We start from the raw sequence: 20,931 nt of genomic DNA, 5'->3' as shown, positions 1-20,931 counted from the left end.
CACCGACATGCCAAAGACGCGGCGGAGGCGACCCTCGCCGCATGCTTTCTGCTCTGCCACGGGGCACAAACCCTTCGACTAGAAAACATAACTCATGAAACACTGTGTGTATCTGAGGCCAAAACTTCCCTCTGTGACACTGAGCTGTCAGATTGTCTTAATAGAAGTGACTTTGAGTTAACTTTGTAGTTGATGGCGACTCAATAAACAATGGAGATATTGCAGAAAAATGTACATGATACTGTTCAGGGATCGGGAATACAGTTTGACTCCCACGGTTATTTTATTTGTTGTACCTCTATTTTTGTAGAGCAGACATTTTCTATCCTATTTGGTATTTTTCTATTCCGTTAGATTGAAAAGATATGCACGACAAACCCCACAATCCTTTTTGAATAACATCAATCACACAAATTTATGAAGTAAACCAAAAAAAGCTATCATGTCGAAACATCACAAGCCAAGTACTTTTGAGATTATTTAAAGACCTCTCTGAAGGACAGGCAGTCGAATAATGTTGGGCCTACTTTTTTTGCTTTTTTGGGTTTGAGATGTAGGTTACGCGACTTTCGGTGAAATAGAAATTGGGCGGGGGAACGGGAAGGGGAGAGAAGTTGCGCGACTGAAGGACAAACGTCTGGTGAAACAGGAAGCGGGGAACGATGCGAGAAAGAGGGAAGTGGGTCAGCAGTCTGAGGGGAGGAACGTGACAGCGATCTGTGACATGTAGCGGGAGAGAAAGAAAGCAAAAGCAAGTGGGAAGATGGCGGCGGGGAGAGGGGAGGGGTTTCTAAATTAAGAAGGAGGGAAGCAGATGGGTGAGAGGGAGGAGGAGGAGGAGTAGGATGAAGAGCGAGGGTGAAAAAGGAAGAGAAAGATGGGAAAAACACAGAATCCATGGCGGCAGAAGCTGTTGAGGAGAAAGGCCTCATAAATGTCACTCCCTTCTGATATTAATGGCAAATGCCAAAGACGTGGAACTTGCAGGAGGTTAGGTCCCCGAAACGCACACAAACACGTGTGAACGCTCCCGAACGCACACTTTCTCCCTTCAGAGGATGACTTCTGAAAGGAGGCAGTGAAGGAGTGGGCCTGCAGAGAAGCTGTACATCTTAAAGACTGTAATTACACATAACTGTCAGTCTAATTAAGGCTTTTAATGAACTCTATGAGAGCTGGGAAAGGACAAAAACTGCCAACCTCTGGAACACGTGCACGTTTGTGTGTGTGTGACAAATGATGCGCTCCAGGAGGAACATGCACATACACGCCAAAACAATCAAACACTTTAATGAGCCCGTGTGCAGCTTTGAGGTCCATCTAATAAACATGCATACCTGTAACAGTCTCACACACACACACACACACACACACACACACACACACACACACACACACACACACACACACACACACACACACACACACACACACACACACCTAACTAAGCATCCCTGTCATACTCTCCATGCTGACAAAGTGTTAAAGCCCTGCCCACTGCAGTCGTGACCAATGGGAGAGACCTTTGAAACAATTGGATTTCCCATTAAGGAAAACTTTATTCAAGGTTTAGCTGAAATGCTTCACAATTAAAGCCTAATCTGCATTATACATCATAAGGCTCGGCTGCTCGAACTCTTGGCAGCGCTTTATTGCGGGTTGGCCAGGAATAGGAAAATAGATCCTAATCGAAGACTGGGCAAAATGTTGGGTCTTGATTAAGTGGCAGATATCGAGCAAGAACCAAAATCAAACAAGATTTGATCGTGGGTGGAGAAGCTCAATAAAATATAATGATGGTACAGAGTTGTTAATAAATGTAGAGGTCAGGATGTAGTCATTTTGTAGGACTAATTAGTGGGTTATCTTTTATGTTAGTACTTACTTAGTAATACAACTGTATTACTGTGAACGTGCTGTACAAATAGGCCAGAGTAACTGCAGTAGTAGTACTAGAATTGCTCGAAAGTGTAGTGGAGGAAATACTCAAACATTTTACTTAAGTAAAAGTAGAAATAGACAAACATGTACTCCAGTAAATGTACCACATCAACTTTTTTACTTGTGTAAAAGTTAGTAGCCTAAGTACTTGCCTTCAAATGTACGTATACTAAGTATTAAAAGTACCCATCAACATGAATTTAAGTGTGAATCCTCTTGCTAAGTCAAAAGCTATATCGCTATATTTCATCTTTTGTTAAAACATGTCCACTTAAATATATAAAAATTACTTGCCTGAATAGTTTGTAGTGTAGCTTACTACTTTCAATGAAATAATAAATTTGAATTATATTCAATAAATAAGTATATCAGTATGACATAGGTGTAATAAATATAGCATTGCTGTAAATGGACGACTTCAGGGGCTATAATTTCAAAGAAGCGTCCTCCAACACTAACTAATGATCATGTGATGCTGAGTCAAAACTCTCTTTTCTTTATACGTAGCTGATCTGTTGAAGGCGTACACTGTCACTATATTGCAATTATTCTCTTACTCCACAGCCGCCATACATTTTAGATCCTAGGGGCCCAAATTCACAGACCATGAAAACACTGGGGGACCTAGAAAGCAGGCTCTCCTTTCTTTTCCTCTCAAGTTTCCTTCTCTCATTGCATACACTGTAAATACTGTGCACACACGCACACACACAGGGCACTTTAAACCTGGCTGCATTTCAGTGTTTAAATGCACAAGCCAAGACTCGGCTACAACACAATCCTGACGAGCACGGAGGTCCTTCTAATGGATCAACACAGATTCAATACAGAGTACAAGTGTGTGTGTGTTGCCTTAAATGTCCTTGAACCATGACGGCAATACTGGAATACTGAAGTCATGTATCTATGAGTGTGTGCCCTTTATAATGTGTGCTTTGGTCCATGAGGACGATGGAATTCAGATATGTTTTACTCATCTTTACCAGTAAGGCCTCCTTTGTCTTCCTCACCACCCCCCCCCCCCACACCATTGTTGCGTGTTTCCAAAAGAGGAAAGCAGGACACACACACACACACACACACACACACACACACACACACACACACACACACACACACACACACACACACACACACACAACATGGGAGCCAGTCAGCCGAAATAATACATCTTGACATCTGTGCCTGCATACTGCTCGAGGGAGAGATAGGAGAGAGAGAGAAAGTGGAAAGAAGAAGGGTGAGATATGAAGGGGAAGATGATGGACAGCAGAAAGCATAGGGCAATTATATACTGTGTGTAGTGTGTGTGTGTGTGTGCGTGCGTGTATACTGGATGTGTGTGTGTGTGTATATATTTTATATGTGAGAGAAAGAGAGTGATGACAGTTGTGTTTGTTTAGCTTCTCTTTGATTAAAGCAGCCTGCTAGAAGCTGTGTGCTTAGCTGTATGGCTTTCTGTCTCTTTCTTACTGTGTGTGTGTGTGTGTGTGTGTGTGTGTGTGTGTGTGTGTGTGTGTGTGTGTATGTATGTATGTATGTGTGTACATGCATGCTTATGCTTGTCTCTTCTTTTCAGAGTGGTGGGTGTGTTTGCACTCCGTATACATCATTCTGTCTTCAGTTTTGAAGTGTGTTAATGTGAGCGTTGAATCTCTTTTTCCCATCATGGAGTGTGTCTTTAGGTTGATGCATGCAAGTGTGTGTGCGTGTGTGTGTGTGTTGCAGTCTCCTCCCCAAATGTGTGTTTTTAGCATCTAATCTGCTCGTCTTGTTTGCTTAAGTGAAATCATCCGCGGATGTCTTGTGCAAGTGGGACTGGAAAAACCTGTGTGTGTGTGTGTGTGCATGTGTGCATGTGCTCATTAGTACAAGGTTTCTCTGGTGCTGTCCTGAGGTTTGTTTGCATACTTGGCTGTTTGATTTAGTTTATTTCATCTGGCAGCTGAGAGATATCCGTCTGCCTCTTTCTGCCACCTTGGTTTTCAAGTTCAACAAGCTTTATTGCCTGATAAGATCATTCTCACACTACCAAAGTAGATCACACAACACCAAGTCTGTCAATGTAGATAAAAACATGCTTAAACAAACCTGTGCAACAGTCGTAAGTCAAACAGTAAAAGTTCTGCAGAACATTCCTATGTGACGAGCTGGCATCTGAACTCCGGACATTGTCCAGAAACTTTGCCGAAGTGAGGACACGAATGAGTTATTCCTGCCAACCCTCGAGTAAAACGTCCAGACAATGTCCAACTGAGCCCATGTGATAATACAACAGGATGTCCGGAGAATTCAGTAGGCGTGTTCCTGACGTTTCTAACACAAGACAAATCTTTCAAGATGAAAAACAGAAGCCAAACACGTAGAAGACACAGACGAATATTTCAACTTAGAATGACGAGAGTTTTCGGCGATAAGGGCCAATGCTGTCGATGGGCTTTAACCCTAAAAATGTTATTTCCACCACTAAATTGACCCTTCACCTGAATGTTGCGGACATTTTCCTGTTGTTGTAAACGCATCTGGCCTCAACAATCTCCTGCTGTGTCTGGATAATGTCCAGATCCAATTGTTCATATCTAAAAACAGCTCTAAGTGTTTCACAGGTACGTGCTTGCTCTAAAACAGTAACTAAATGATACTTATTAAAGAGTCAAGATTCTGAGAGAACTCGATTGATGAGTGACTGACCTGGAAAATGAAAAGGTCGCAGGTTCGATCCGTGAGGGACACACTGAAACGTACCTGCTCATCCACCATTAAGATAAAAGCAAGATTTACTGCCTCACAGTTCTTTCCCTGCACCAACCAGTCAGGCTGCAGCATACATCCATGTCTGTATGGAGGGCCAACCCGAAAAAATATTTCACAGCTATCACCAGTTGATCTCATTGATCAATCAAGTAAAAATCTAAAAACATTCGGCCGCAACATGTAATTTATGTAAGAAATCGGATTTTATGTAGTTGAAATCTAAAATTCTCTTGTAAGTGTATTATTCCACATTTTGTCTTGATCTGGAAACCTATGGGAAAATAATATATTTTTCAGGTTTCATCTTGGGAGTCCTGCATGTGAAATTAGCAAGAGGAAGTCTTTCTTCCCCGCTGCCATATCTGATAGCAAAAGGAATGCATGTATCTCTGCTCGGCTCACTTTTTTCCGGTGCTGTCTTGAGCTGAAAGAGGGCGAGAGAGCAACTAAAAAAGTCATAAGTGCGCCATGCAGGAAGTGAGCTGCGAGACGGAGTGACAGATGCGCAGAACGACAGAAACAGAATAACACAAAGAAAAGTGGAAGAGAGTCAGAGTTTCCCATCTGGGTGAAACTTTTAACAGGGTCAAGTGTGAAAACAGCTCAGGATAATTCATATTTCAAATGTGCCATTCACACACACACCGAGCTCCCGCAGGATCACAAGCCAACTACTCTTACCTCCAAGGACTGCATGCAGCTCTTTTAGAGGCCTGGCTTTAAAAGAAACTACCGCAGCATGCCAAAACATGGCAGATGGGAGCAGTTTTCCACTCATCAACTGACAAACCCTCACATAACATGAGCAGATTTGGTGGATTGATATAAGTGTGATGTACTCCCGCCTCTCGGAGGTCAAAAAGAGTGCACCTCAACGTCCACGTCAGTGAGGGGCACTAAAAATATCAGTTCCACAGCACTCACTCGAAGGAAAAGAAAGCTAGCACATATCCCTCGTGTAACGCAACAGCCCCAAATAAACGATGACTAATTTGTCACTCGATGTCACATTTGTGGGCTGAGCGACCTTTTTCTTCCCGAGCGTCGCCGCCAAAACTTCTTCGATTACTTTAGCCGGTAATCCGTTTACGGCGGCGTTCTCCAAGTCCCGTAAATCTGCCCCGCTCCTCTAATCTTCCATTCATCACACATTTTCTTAATCACGCTCCCAAAATAACAAACCTGGAATTACTTGCTCTCTTCTTCCTCACAGCAAAGAGCGGAGCCAAATGCAAGCTATCAAAGGTTTATGGTGTGCGTATGAATCACTAAAGACTAACAAACTACCCGGTGCGCCTTGTTATATTGTAAAATATAAGAAAAAACAGCACCTTAGTCTTAATTTTAGCTCCAAATAATTTGAAATGGATCTGCAATAATGTAATAGTGCTTTCTTGGCAAAGTCAGGCTTGTAAAACCAGATCTTAAATCTTCAAAAGGGACAAACCCGGATAAATAAAGGTTAAACCTATAAAACAGGCCGGGCATTCACCATTAAACCTTGTCTTTCCTCCCAGCCGGCTGGCTTCCAGAGGCAATGACAGCAGAGCTGTTGCTACAGATGAGGTAAGACGCCATTTGCCACAACAGGGCCCTCTTCTCTCGCAGCGCCACCAAGAGAGCAGCCGAGCGAGGCTGGAGGTGCCAATGAATTAGTTCACTGTTTTCACTCATTATGCTGGACTGACTGCCTCACTTTTTCTCTGTCTTTATTTACACCCTTTTCTTCATCTCCGACTTCTCTGGCACCACACACACACACACAGAGTCAACAAAGACCCCGCTCATAATGAGGGTTTGGTGGTGTCTGAGTGTGTGTTATTTTTTGTGTAATTTGGGTGTGTGTGTGTGTGTGTGTGGAGGGAGGGGGATTATGGCAGTTCCTAAGCTGTGAATAGGGGCCAGGCTGGGCCTTGGCCCTGGCTGAATTAATTACTCTAATTAGCTTCTTAATTGCATATATTAAACCAGTGGTTAGCAGGGCTGGAGCCCGGATCTAAAGCTGGATACAGGCGGACAAAAGGCCATATTACACACACACACACACACACACACACACACACACACACACACACACACACACACACACACACACACACACACACACACACACACACACACACACACACACACACATTCCCCCTCCCACTTGAGGTAGTCTGAAGTGGAGAAACGAGACCGAGCACTCCCCTCCACGAGGTGGGTTTTCAATTATATACCAAACCCCCCCCCCACCCCATCAATATATAATCAGCGCGTACAGCGGCAGCCCGATGTGTGGTACTAATGTGGACGATAAGCCCCTCCAGAGGGAAAAGAGAGGATTAATATTTGAACTACAGGGACTACTTGAAGCCGTCTTCAGCTGAAACTCTTCACTGTATCATTCACTCAGTGCGCCGCTCCCTGTGACATTCAACACGCTAAACCCTGCCGCCGGATCGCGACCGTCAGGCCTCGCCCCCGTCTGGCCCTGCAGCACCTCCACACAGACTTACTTGGACCGTGACAACATCAGGATCATTAGTTCCACCGCTCGTTCCACTTCCCAGCTTTTTTGGCCGGAACGCCCGCCGCATTATAAATGATTATCAAACCCTTGGTCTCTCCTGAGTGGACAACATGCATCAGATTAAGCTGTTTTGGCACGAGTTGAGCCGAGAGTAAAAATAAGCCAGGTTAAGAGAGTGTAGGTAGGGTGGGGTGTGCGTGTGTGTGTGTGTGTGTGTGTGTGTGTGTGTGTGTGTGTGTGTGTCTGTGTGTGGAAGGGAAGGATTATGGCTCTGACAGCGAGAGGTGGGGGGTAAAAAAAAAAAATCGCACAAAATGCTGTGTTGTATTTGTGAAATGCACCCAAAGTATCTCCCAACAATGACGATTAGTCAAGAACAAGTAAACAGCCAGTCCGCTAATGAATCACTCTTCAATAAACAAGTGGAGCGCACATGCACGCACGGACACAACAGGCACGTGCACGAGCGCCGAGTGATAATGATGTTCTTTGTGCAGTTTTTTGGGGTAATTAGGGCTGCTTAAATGGTGGTTAGAAAGGATTTGCAGCTGATTGTTCGTCCTTGTATCTTTGAGCCGTGGGCCCTCGCGCTCTGCCGAGTGTCAACACTGTCTTCTTCTACTGTCTCCCCACAGCTCAGCACCGCCAACCCTTCCTCCGCTCTTTCTCTCCTGCGTGCTCAAGTTATTCTAGCTCATCTCTTTCCTTGTAATTTACTTCATCCGTTCGCCCTCTTTGTTTCCATATCCTACTGCCCAGCTCCACCATCGTCTCCCGCACACATGGCAAAGATCGTGCCTGTAAGAAATAGAGAACCTCACTTGGACAAGTTCTAGAAAATGCCAGGAGGAACCGACTCAGACATTTACCTCCCTTCTGAAAATGTCCGGAGTTCAGTGCATGTCTGAAAGCAAGCTGTTAGTCCCTTTCAGAAAGATGCATTGTGTAAAAGAACAGTTTAGGCCGGAAAGTTTGTTTCAGTTTGCCTTCGTTTAGAGTCTTTACACTAAGCTAGGCTAACCGTGTTTTTAAATTCTAGTCCCACAAAGAACAAGCGTATATTACCTAAATCGATGAAACATTCAATTAACTGAAAAAGGGGAGAACAGATGGAAAACTTTCAACACAAAGTTAGTGTGTGTAAGCAAACACACACACACATGCCTGTGTAGGGCTACGCAGATGTGACCACGTTCGCTATGTTGACCAGGGGTCATGTTTGCTTGAACCCGGGCACTAAATCAAGGCTATATTAGCAGGCTAATGCGTTCTACTGATGGCAGAGGTCAGCTGAGAGGTGCGCTTGTTTTGAACTCCCCCCATGTCTGACTGTCAGGGAAACACATCCCTCTGCAGAAGGTTCCTCGGCAGACGGCAGCGGCACAATGACGCTTTTGTGTGTCAAGCTGCGATGGGGGGGGGGAAACGAGAAAAGTTTGTGTATCCGTGTGTTTGTGTGCGCTAGTGTGTGAGACAGACAGACAGTGTAGGAAGGTTAAATGAATCATACAATGTTAACCAGGCCCAATCCAATTAGGGAGGGATTCTTCTTGTCTGACCTTTAACAGGAGAGACGTATTCACACTCGCTCACGCAATCAACCCCCACCCTGCAAACACAACTACAAACACAAACTCTCACAGACTACACAGTCAGCCTTCCAAACAGACCCACACACACACACAAACGTGACACGCAATCGCACACAAACACCCACGAATGCACCGACCGACCGCCCACACACATACACACAGTGTGCATAAGCAGTCAACCAAAATCACGCACATATCAAAAGACACACACACAGACACACAGACACACACACACACATCCAATCTCGCAGACAGTAGTGCGGCTGATTGCTGACCTAAATCGGCCAGGCGATCTGTCACTTTCTCTTACTCACACCCAGCACACATCTTTTTTTTTTTCGCTGTACCCTCCTCTTTCTCTTCTCTCTCTCCTCTTTTTTTTCCCTTGCCAAAATATCCCTCGCTCTCTCCCAGTGTCACTTTATATCAGCTCACTCTCGTCCCTCTCCTCTCCCCTATTATCTTTGCCAGAAATGCCTTGACCTCATTTGTATCCCACAATAAAGATGTCAATATACAGTATGTTGCACATTTGTTCCGGCGTCTACGGTATGTAAGTATGGGTGTTTAATGAAGATACATACGGTGGACGGCGAAGCTCGGGGGAATCTCAGGCTTAATCATTTAAAAAAACACTTCAGTTGAGTTCTATTCTTTTAAATAGAGTCATCTTTTCCACCATTCTCATTGAAAGTCGCAGACGTACTTTATCTCTAGTGGGGAAATTAGTTGGATCCATTGCACCAAACCCCTGCTGACCTATTCTATTCCATTTTCCACTTTTGCACTTTATTTGAGGCTATTTTCACGCATGAGAGTTTAACTGAGGCCGTTTGCCCAAGGAATGTGATGTGTTTGGTGGAGTGTGAAAAATGTGTTGTGGGCCCGAGAAGCAGTCTCAGGTCCAGCTCAAAATAGTTGTCCGGGGTTGGCTTGGAGCGAACTCGAGGCACGTCCCGTGAGGGCCACAACAGATGTGAAGGCCTTTGAAAGTTGAGAAATGTGTAACAACTTCTCTTGTGCGTTGCCGCTTACAGTAAGGGTGATAAAGAGGGAGCAGCTCTGTGTAGAGACGTTTTTCAGCAACATACATTTGCATTCTCACATTCAGCCCCTCCGGAGAGTGTCTGGAGATTTTCGGGAGTTCAGTCCAAGACTGAAACCGGATCCTTGTGGTCAGGATAAGTGGGAGCTGGCCTATAGCTGTTTTGAAATTAGTAATGGAGAATAGCAGCAGTTCAAAAAGCTCAGCAGTTCTTAGAGATAGGTGGGTAGGGCCCAAATTCCCAAAACCTCGCTTCATGTAGTAGCAGTGTTTCATATCCCAAAACTTCTCCCTTCACAGTTTTTTCATCCTGTCCACACTAATGTGGATATTTTGCAAAATATGTGTTTGTGCCTCTCGTCCACAAGCAAACAGCGTTTAAGTCACTAAAAGATATTTTTACAAACGCCTTCCAAAGTGCAGATTTTCTACATGGAGTTAACAATGACATCACAGCTTAATTTGCACATGCCCACACAGCCACAACTACGCCAAAGGAGAATAAGCTCACTGAGCATGCTCACAATGCTTCTTTGGTGTTTGACAGAACATTGATGTAGACTTTATCGCCACCTACTGGCCCGGCATGCTGGTTTGAGTGTTTGTAGTCGTTCTTGTGTTCTCGACATTTTGTGAAACGAATGTGATGCGGACAGATTGTTTTTTTAAACAAAGGGGTAAAATATCGATTAAAAAAAACATCTTAACACCTCAGGTTTTGGTTGTTTCGTTTTTTCAGCATCCCTTGGAATAAGTTTGACTTAACTCTCAAATGGCCATTAATATAACACTAAAGAAACAGTAATTATTGTGTTTTTGTTTGTATTGGTTTGGGTAGGGTTTTAACACAAAAACTGTTGAAAACTCCCCCTGTTTGCTTGAGCACTTTCCCCACAGGTACTCAAGGTTATCTCTTTATCTATGCCCAAAGTAAGGAGGAGATATATAGTGCCACACAAGCATTTCCATTTCAGAGGGATTATTCTGTAGAAAACAAACCGCGGGCCTAGCCTTAATCCCCTCACTGTGGTCATCTTGTTTCTCCCTCTCTTCCATCCCCTTCCTGCAGCTCTTCCTCTTCTCTCCCGTGTCTGTGGTTTCTTTAGAGCCTGGCAGGAGGCTCAAATCAGAGGGCTTAAACTTGATCAAATATTCAGCAGATATAGATTTCTCTGAGTCCCTGGATTCCCCCCCCATCTCTTCCACCCAGCTGCTTTCTATGCCTCCATCCTTTCCTCGAGTCTCACACTTTGGCACTCCTCGCCGCAGTCACAAACAAAGTTGTGTGCCGCGCACCGTGCACGTATGTACACGGGGATTCGGGGGTGGGGGGAGAAATCACAGACTAACGCAGAGTGGCGGAGAGGTGCAGCTCATTTAGGCTGCAGTGCAGTGCTTCTCTCCGCTTCCTCTCCTTCATTGTCTATTCTCTCTCCTCTATTTCACTCTGCGTTTCGCTGTCGTTCCCCATCCTTCTCTCTCTTCATCTCTCTCGCTTTTTCTCCCCCTCCCCTCTCCTCCCCTTCTTCTGTCCTTCCCTCCGCCCTCAACTGGATTCTGTGTCATTTATTTCAGCTTAACCCTGATAAATAAACCAGTGAATACCCCTGCATTATTGAACACATTGATGTCTGCACGCGCTGCACAGGCCCCCTTGATGTCCGACAATTAGACTACCTACACACAAACACACACACACACACACACACACACACACAAAAACTTGTTCTTATAGACCGAAGGGTGATACACAATAATCAAATAAACATACATCTAAATAGATTTACACAAAATGACACACAGTGCAACAACACACCATCAACATTTCCGCACAACCCGATAACCTTACCCAAAGACACAAACATGCAAGCACGTGCAAGCACACAGAGTTATTTTTCTAGGTGTGCAGACTCCAGTCAGCTCGGCTATTATTCATTTTAGTGAGGGCTCGGCAGGGGCGGGGGGGCGGTTGTTTATCTCTGCCATTGTGCGACGGCGAGCGCCGGGCTCTCCGCAGAGCCCCCGGGGGCTGCTGCTCCCTAAACACACCACTGGGAGCCATTCATCCGCACACGCAAACACGGCCCCCTTCGTGTCCATCCTACATATCCATGCACGCCGGCGCCGCACACAAAAAACCCTGCACACTTTCGTACCTGTATCCGCCCCACAGGTACTCGCACACAAACAACACTGCCATCTGTCTCAGCGAGCGACAACAACAACGCTGCAGTCCCACGGCGACTGACCGCAACAGAACTGACCAATCTCTGTGCGAGCGGATTTTGGGCCAATGTGTGCGTGAGCTATTTTGAGACAATTTTGTGCATGTTTACAACCACAGGCTGCTTTGAACGCCAGTGTCTGTGTGAGTGCATATTTTATGAGAAAGCCCCTGCGTATGGCGATGTGAGCACGCATATGTTAGTGTGAGCACCAGGGATGGTTACCGCCATGTGAATGTTCGTGTGTGCAAGTCTGTGTGTGTGTGTGTGTGTGTTTGAAAGAGGGAGGGGAAGGAATCACTCACGTATGAGGTCATATGTATGTTGACTGTGAGCATGCAATCATTCGCTTCGGCAAGGTGGTGTGTGTTCAAACATGTGTGTCTAGGTATGTGCATGCATTCATTTGTGTGTGTGTGTGTGTGTGTGTGTGTGTGTGTGTGTGTGTGTGTGTGTGTGTGTGTGTGTGTGTCCTCCTCCCCTGACAGCAGCCGCCTTGATTGAAAGTGACCGCGTTGTTTCAGTGTCACCCTTCAGATGAGATGTTGTGTCTGTGTCTCAACTGACACTCACATCCCATTCACATGAGTACACACAACCTGCCTCTGTCCCCGTTGTCATCCTCCTTTATTCTCTCTCTCCGTATCCCTCCATCTCTTTCCTTCCATAACTATACATGCTTTTTTTTCCTTTTTCTCTCTCCACACACCCCACCCTCCTCCCTGCTGTGACTCAGCTTCACTGCAGATTTCACTTCCATTATTCAATCTCCAAAGAAAGAGTCACATGTTTGACTGCAAGCCATTACTTGATATGTATTTTATCCCATTTTTTGCACAATGTGTGTGTGTGTGTTTGCAACTTCGGGCAATAAAGTAAACAGGATTAGTATTTGAGAATGAACAGGACAGCATTAAATGCCATGTAATGACACTTTGATGCTACTTTCATGTGAAATGTTTCCGCTCACTACATTTTGTGATTCTTAGTCTCCCTCGTCCTGCTCTGCACGTTTATTTTTAATATCACATAGTGTTGCTTTGTAAACAAATAGGAACAAACATGACTGCCCCTTGTGCATGAGAATTAATCTGCAAAACGCTGCAGGGACATGTTCACAAAAATTACATAAAAATAATAATAAAAAATAAAAACTAGATAATCCGCACTACATGTTTTCATCAGATCTTACATGGACGATTTCTTGAGTGTATTGTCTGAAATAGCTGGAGTTGAAAAACTCAAAATCTGAAAAACCAAAGTAAAACCATCTACACAGCTGGATTGCTCCAGGATTAAGTGAGAAATTAATTTTTTTTTTTGTAATGTCAGTGAACTCACCCTTTACGAGCAACTCATCCAGGGGCCGGTTTTAACAGCAGCTCCTCTGTTCTCCTCATGTGTGCGCTGTCTTTTGAGCTGCAAGCCCAATCAGCTGCACGGAGACAGTTTCCTCCTGCAGTTCTCATTAATAAGAGACACGCCATCAAGACCGCACTCCGATTGTGAATGTGAGTGTCTGTGTGTGTATGAGTAAGTGTTCTTGTGCATGCATGCAAAGAGTGTGTGTTACACAAGGCCCTGGCGTCTGCTTTCAAAGGATTCATTAAGAGCAGTGAAAGGCTTGATCTGCGGTTTGGGTTGATGTACTGAGCATGTCTCTCTCTCTCTCTGTGTGTGTGAGTGTGTGGCAGTGGAATTTGAGTGGTAAAAGAGATGAGGAGAAAATAAAGGAGCGAGAGAGACTTGGGGAGAGAGACATAGACCAAACCGAGGGTGAGAGGGAGAGAGCGAGAGAGTGGGTGACAGAGAAATGGGTTTACATGAACTCTGACCTCATGTTATGAATGAAAACATCAATCAATGAGTGTAACTAATCAATCTTCCCCACCCTGTCTCTCCTCTCCCCGGGACGTGGAAACTTTGAATTACATTTAATGGGATTCGAGTAATCAGATTACAAAACAGTGGCATCTGTGGTGCATTAGCCAGGCCAGAAAAAAAAGGAAACTTGGGGTTTTTGTTTGGATTACTTGATTTTCTCAAGAAACAAAGATTATTTTCTCTCGCAGTGATCTACGATACCACTTGTTGACGATCACAATGTGAAAATCAAATTATAAAGATTTGTGTGACGGAAACTGATTACCCGGTGGACTTAAAGCGAGTTACTGGCGGTCTGTAATGGGTTTAACATTGAAATTAACCTCTGCTGCTTTGTTTCCTGCTGCCGCTCCGCCGTCCGACCACTCCACACCGCCACACTCCCACTTCGTGTGTGTTGCCCGGTCTGCGCTGTGGTGCAAATTGAATCACACTATGCTATAGGTTAATTAAACCAAGATTTCCCTGAGGCTTCTGCATACATCGCTGCCCTTAACGCACACATGCAGGAGCATACATATACAGCGATTGCATTCAGGGACACTATAGTGCGCAGTGTTAAGTGCGTACGATATCCTGCCTGCAGGGGCCAGTTGAGCTCACACAAGCTGCAGCAGATATGTGGCTTCGAATGAGCGGCAGGATTAACAGTTATTAATTATCTCACAGCCTCATTAAGTACACACAAGAATGCAGTTCTTCATTAAGGACACACGATCAAAGACACGCTGCTTCACTATATACAAAGCTATCTGGTGCCTTTATCGATAAGTTATCAGCACCTGATGCTCTCGACGATCGGCTACTCTGCAGCCTCCTCACCTCTGCAGCTCTCCCTCTCATCAAATGTGTGAGTAAACCTGTGTGTGTGTGTGTGTGTTTGTGTGTGTGTGACCTTGCCGCTGTCATTGATTGGGCTGGAGCTGTCAATCGATCCGTCTGGCCTGTGTGTGGAGATAAAGGTGTTTCTATCTCTGGACGCTGTTTGCCAAGTGGGAGTACGGAGAGAGAGAGATGGGCAGAACAGAGGCTGTGGACGGCATCTGGCTTCGCTGCCTGTTTTTGGTCCTGCGAGTGTTTCGAGAGCGTATTTACTTTTCTGCAAGGCAGCAAAGTCGAGATGTTGAAAACAGACTTGTTAACTGACGGACGTTCTCCAATGAGCACTGGCCCTGTGCATGATAAGCAGTCGTAATAAACCAGTGGGCGTGTAATCACTATGTGCAAGATTAGAACTTTGAACCCTGGTCACTTGGGTGATGCCTGAGAAGAAAGCAAACAGCGTCGGCCCCATGACACTACAGAGCTGGTGGGGACAGCGACGGGACTTGAATATACCTCGACACACAACCGAGCGCATCTCAGTCCATGACTGCCAATAAGAAAATCTCTGGATGATATAACCAGCTTCAAACCTGCTGTGTTATTACTAATGTATGGGTGCCCAGTAGCAGATTTCTGCCAGAGTCTTTGGGGTTTTTTTGTGAATTCTAAATATGGACAACATGAAAAATCTGGCAACCTTGCGAACTTAAAAAGTCCATGTGGTGGAGAGTTGCAACTCTATAAAAGGGGGACATTTTTCAGGAATTGTGCATATTGGGCATTTTATGAACTTCAGTGTACTGTAGATAGATGCATGTTAACGTTCTCCAGTGATATATAATGTGCCAAACAAGCATTACAGTGGGATAATCTCACAGCACTGACAAATACACACAGAAATCCAAACTGTCAGCATATGTGCTCGCACATAAAATGGATTTCAAACCAAGAAATGGTTTAATTTAGCTATCGGGCGTCTGTTTTAAAGCATCCCACAGGTGTCGGAGTCTCGCAGCCATATTTGATGGCTCCTCTCGTTCTGCTGTTCAACATCTGTCAGTCACCGAATCAGGTATCAGCAGGTATCAGGTGGCATGAAGTTTTCCTTGCGGCTTATCGGGCCGAAATTCCTGTCTCAGTGGGTCGCTGGGTGCACGGACAATACACGTACACACACAGCATAGTATATGGCTCTCTCACCTCCTCATATCTAATCGGAGAGAAATACTTGTACGCTGATAATGATACAGGAGAAATATGCCCAGCGCCTCACCTCTCTTCACAAACACGCAGGGTATGAGAGGACTGATAGTGGGAAAAAACGAGCGCGCCTGAAAAGGGGCGAACAAATATAGACAACAAACAGGCACGGGGGACTTCACAAACTTCCAGAGATCTCATATTCTCTTTGTCTCTTTTCTGTCTGTCTGTCTCCCCATCTTTGTCCCAGCTTCCTCCTCCTCCTCCTCCTCCTCCTCCTCTTCCTCTTCCTCCTCCTCCTCCTCCTCCTCCTGGCTCTACCCGTTCCCTCGTTTTTAGATTTTTTTTTCCCACTCGCAGATGAAAAGAAATGAAAAGAGCATTTGCACACCTGAGTGAATACAGCTCGCAGGTGCGTGGGAGGAGAGCTATGGGAATCAAACAGGGTCTCTCTCGCTCTCTTTGTCTATCCTGCTCACTCTCTCACTCCTGAGGTGTTTTTAAGCTGCTTGTGTTTGCACTGGAAACTTGTGTGCATGTGAGTGTGTGAGTCGGTGTGTGTGTGTGTGTGTGTGTGCTTTTCTCCAGTTGTGCATGCTGAACGCTCTCGGCTCTCCGTCTGAATTTAAAAACAGCCCGCAGGTTTCGGTTGACGCGACCTTTCCTCGCAGATTGCTCTGTCCGATACAAACACTTTGGCCCGGCTTGCGTTGATGACCTCATCGGGTCTTGACACAGCCCAACTCCAAACAAACCTCCTGAATAAACCAAAACAAACTCTGCCTCGCTATTTGCGGTCACTGTGAGGATGGCGGTAACAGTAAACAAGCCCCCGGGGCCGGCGTGGCATCCGAGCGGGACAAAGAAACAGCAATGACACGCACATATAACCATGTTTCTAGAAAAAAGGACATATACTGGGACACTTCAAAAAATTATAATAATGTCCAGTGTTATTATCTTTGGTTTACCAGGGGATTTAATTTAAGTGTGTTTAAAATAATACCCTAAAACGTTGTGAAAACTCCAAGTCGACCTCATTGCAATGGACATTTTGTCGCAGTCCATGTCCCATACTGTATCCAGCCATGGACCGGATCACACACACACAATCCTCAAACCTAATTATTCTGAACACACCCGCCCAATCATCACCGCCATCAGTGAAATAAACAAACACACTCAGGCACAATCAGAAATCAGTCATGCAATCATAACAACCCCCTCATCACCTCCCACACACTGCAATAAAGCACAGCGCACGCTCATAAACACACGCACACACACACACACACACACACACACTTCCTCCCCTAATCTCCAGTGCTGGTTCTACTTCCTCAAACTCACCGATGATGTAGTAGTCGTGCATGCTCTTGAACTCGTGGCCCCAGAGGTTGGGCGAGAACTCCTGGAACTTGATGGTGAAGCGGCGCTCGCGGGTGGGCTCGTCGCACGTGAGCACGATGTTGGGGGGGCCCATGACCTCGCAGCGGTCCGCCTGCTCCCGCTTCGCCACGAGGTAGAGCTTGTAGAACTCGTACTCTGGCGTGGACCTGGCGGTGTCCAGCGGTGGGCAGATGAGGTCCAGCCGGTCCCCGATCTGAGGGTACAGAATGTAGCCCTTGTCGTCCCTGAACCTGGAGGGAGGGAGGAAAGAAAAGGAAGCAAGTTAATAAAGAGAAAGAAAGAAAGGAAGCAGGGGAGAAGGAAAGACAAGAGAATCATTCATCAAAGTCTTGTGCTGCCTTCAACAAGCAATATAAACCAGTTCAGAGCCACCTGTCCTTGCTGCTGAATGAGCAACAGATGGGTCCTTTACCGCTCTTACTTCTACTACTTCATTATTATTTTCTCTCCTTCGTGGGAAACAGGTGCTTTACAGAGGAACTGCACAAATAAATGTTTACCTCACAAGCTCAGGCAATCCCCTGTTGACCCCATGAAGTGGAAAGGGCGAAAAAAAAAGGAAGGGAACATAACCACCAGTTGATGATCCGCATGAGGAAAATAACCACCAGTCTGAAGCCAAAATGAAAAGCATTAAATAAGGTTTTTCCTGTGAGCCGGCCCACAAAAAGCACCCCTCTGTGAGTGATCTCGTACATTTCGAGACTAACATCTACTTTACATGAATGCAAAGTGAAAATAAAAGCCTGGGGTTTATTTGAGGCGACGCAGAATCCAAAACAAGACCAATAAAAACCCTGAAAACAACATGTGAAGTGATCAAGTCAACGAAAGACTGTGTAATGTATGCAAAAATGTGAACGTATGCATGGAAAAAATGAGAGTGAAATATTGCAAAACAACAACAAAGCAACTTTTTTCCCTTTGCAATACAAATTGTCTCGCTGAAAACTCAGAAGCTGAGAACTGAGGCATGTCCACAGAGGAAAACGCAGGACGCCTATCGCTGCCGATCAGCGGAACGAAGCTGCCAATGCACATCCAGGTATATGCGCGGTTAATTACTTTGCTAATTAGCTGCCTTGATATCAGTGTGTCATCCTCTTCTGATATGAGGGATGTGCGTTCGCTCGTCTAGAGCCCAACTCATGATGCGACACCTGTCATCCTGTGACAAGTCTGCAGCCTGCAGTGATTCTAATGCAAACGGTTTTATTCAATTTAACTGTGCTGAGTATGGTTGATTTTTGCCATCATAATATATTACAACCCCGGCTTTGAGTGAACAGCTTTGATGCTACAAGGTCTCAATCTCGTTAAATTGCTTCCCGAGAAGTAAACACATAGAAGGTTTTACTGGAAATATATGAAAAGTGAAATTGACTCATTTTCACAGATCCAACCGGGTTGGACGAAGCCCCGCAGCCAGAAGCATACATGGAAAGTGTTGTCGCGGCGAGGCGGGCTGCTGGGCTCACCGTGGCCCGCGCAGCTTCCAGAGGTCTTTCCGGAGCAGGGAACATGAAGTATGGCCGTCAGAGCGGCATAAACTCGACAAATGACTCACACACCCTGTCAGTCCCCTCACAGCACAGGGCCGTCTCTTGCTGATAAGGCCAAGTGCTATGAGTTATCAACTTGCCTCCTGAAACCGACGATGACTTTAACTTTGACCTGCTGCTAGCATGCTTGGCTAACAGTGGGGAAACAGAGAGCAGCCCATGCGCACAGTTGAAATAAACTAGTGCAGGGCCCAGTGTTTGAGATGGGCTGTTTTCTTGTCCTGTGTTAAAGCTCCGGAGCTACTTCAGAATTATTCCTTGTCATTAGTGAGTCCTCCTCAAACAGTTCTACAATATGTTGTCACTTTTTATTGTTTGTGCGAGAGGTTGTGTGCTTAACTTTTTAGAAACAGTCTATGGTGCAGAGTGAAGTTGCAAAACTAGTGTTCATGCTACCTGGTTTATCTGCAGTGCAGCTTTTATAATGTGTGTCAATGTTTTTCATGAAATGAAACTGAATTTGCTTCGTCACTGTTCACGTGTGTGGCTTACTCTAATTGTATATATTCTAATTTGATCGATATTGAACGCATCGGGTGTCCAAGTCGCACCAAATTCCACACTTCACTTCCTTTGTTCCTTACCAACACACAGGCAAGGCTGATAAGATGAATTGTTTGTGGAATTGGTAGATAAATGCCACAACTGGTGGAAAGTTAATGCCTGTAATGTGAAGAAGCCCATTTTCTGTTACATCTGACTCAAAGCGCTGTTTCTGTGAACATCAAATCCACATGAACACCCGAGAGTCGCCGCGCTCAAACCTGATTAATTATTCTCTGTGTTCTGCTGTCAGGCAACTGTTTGACAATTAAAAAATAAACGACACAGGATCACAAAGCACGAGCAGACTGGGAATTTTGATGCCTAATTGTACTGTTTAAAAAAAAAAAGGACAAACCCTACTCATGCATCAATTTCATTTGTCCCTTAAATAATTCTGTCCACTTTTCAGCTACAAATAGACTTTCTTTCAGGCCTCCCCTGAAAAAAAGAATTCAAATGAATATTTCTTTTCTCTTAATCTTTCTTCTAAAACATTAGAAAACAAAAAATATTTTAACGCTTGTTTTTATTTGTTATTGAATTTGATAAAAAATAATATTGTATTTCCATAAAGTTGTGAACTTGCAAGAAACAGATATAAAAAATAAGTTACGATTGAAAGACGGAGAGCCGGACGTTGAGGCCCCAGTGTGGGTATAGCTCCAAAAACACCCTATCCTACAATACCTATAATGCAACCTTGCAGTATTTTTGTTAGACCCTCACGGACAGTTAAAGGTAACTGCCCACAGCCATAAAACTCCACTCCCACAGTTTTCTAACACAGACGTTCCACTAACATATCGAGGTGTCAAACTCTTAGCTGAGATAACCCTGATGGCATCACAGTGACGTTTTCTCAGATGCATGGCCATAGAGATAAACAAGCTGTGGTGTACAAAACGTGCATTATATGTCTCATGTTGAACGTTGGCCAGCTGTCGCATCCTTTGCCCATAGGCCTCCTGTGGCCTCTTCTAGGAAACAGGATTTGTGGTTATCAATAACTTCAGGATTAACTTAGGGGACTTAATTCGGGGTCGCTCATAATTAACAACTCCAACTCTTCTCCATGAATGTGCTCGTATGGCTGGATGAGCAAAACCAGGATTAACTGAGACGGCTGATAAGCTTGGTGGTACAGGCCATAAGGTGGGTCGATGTTAGGTTAAGTCAAGTTGGATAACGAAAAGATATCCTCCTGGGTATGTTGGATTCGCTTCGTGGTACAGGTCCCGGAGCTGTAAGCACCACTGAAGCCACGGGAACAATGGCGTTGGCTCTATGGCACCAATTCGAGCCAGACAAGCTGGTAGGCAGGCATGTTGCATGCTATTTCCTGATGACTAAAAAGCATAATATCTTTAATCATTTTGACCAAGTTCACTGTCATATACCTCTTTTACACCAAAATGAGTGGTATACGCGGGTAAAA

General features: G+C 44.9%; 1 protein-coding gene across 1 annotated transcript in view; it reads right to left on the bottom strand.

Annotated features, from left to right (window-relative positions):
* Positions 1 to 20,931, bottom strand: part of efnb3b (ephrin-B3b) — a 78,952-nt gene that overhangs the window by 21,221 nt on the left and 36,800 nt on the right. The window contains exon 2 of the mRNA XM_034615538.1: positions 17,329 to 17,618. Within this exon, the coding sequence (XP_034471429.1) occupies positions 17,329 to 17,618 (290 nt within the window). The remainder of the gene's footprint in view (positions 1 to 17,328; positions 17,619 to 20,931) is intronic.

The sequence above is a fragment of the Hippoglossus hippoglossus genome, chromosome 18 (assembly GCF_009819705.1).
Source record: "Hippoglossus hippoglossus isolate fHipHip1 chromosome 18, fHipHip1.pri, whole genome shotgun sequence".
Taxonomy (NCBI): Eukaryota; Metazoa; Chordata; class Actinopteri; order Pleuronectiformes; family Pleuronectidae; genus Hippoglossus; species Hippoglossus hippoglossus.
The sequence above is the reverse complement of the archived record's forward strand: the minus strand, read 5'-3'. Positions and strand labels throughout refer to the sequence as shown.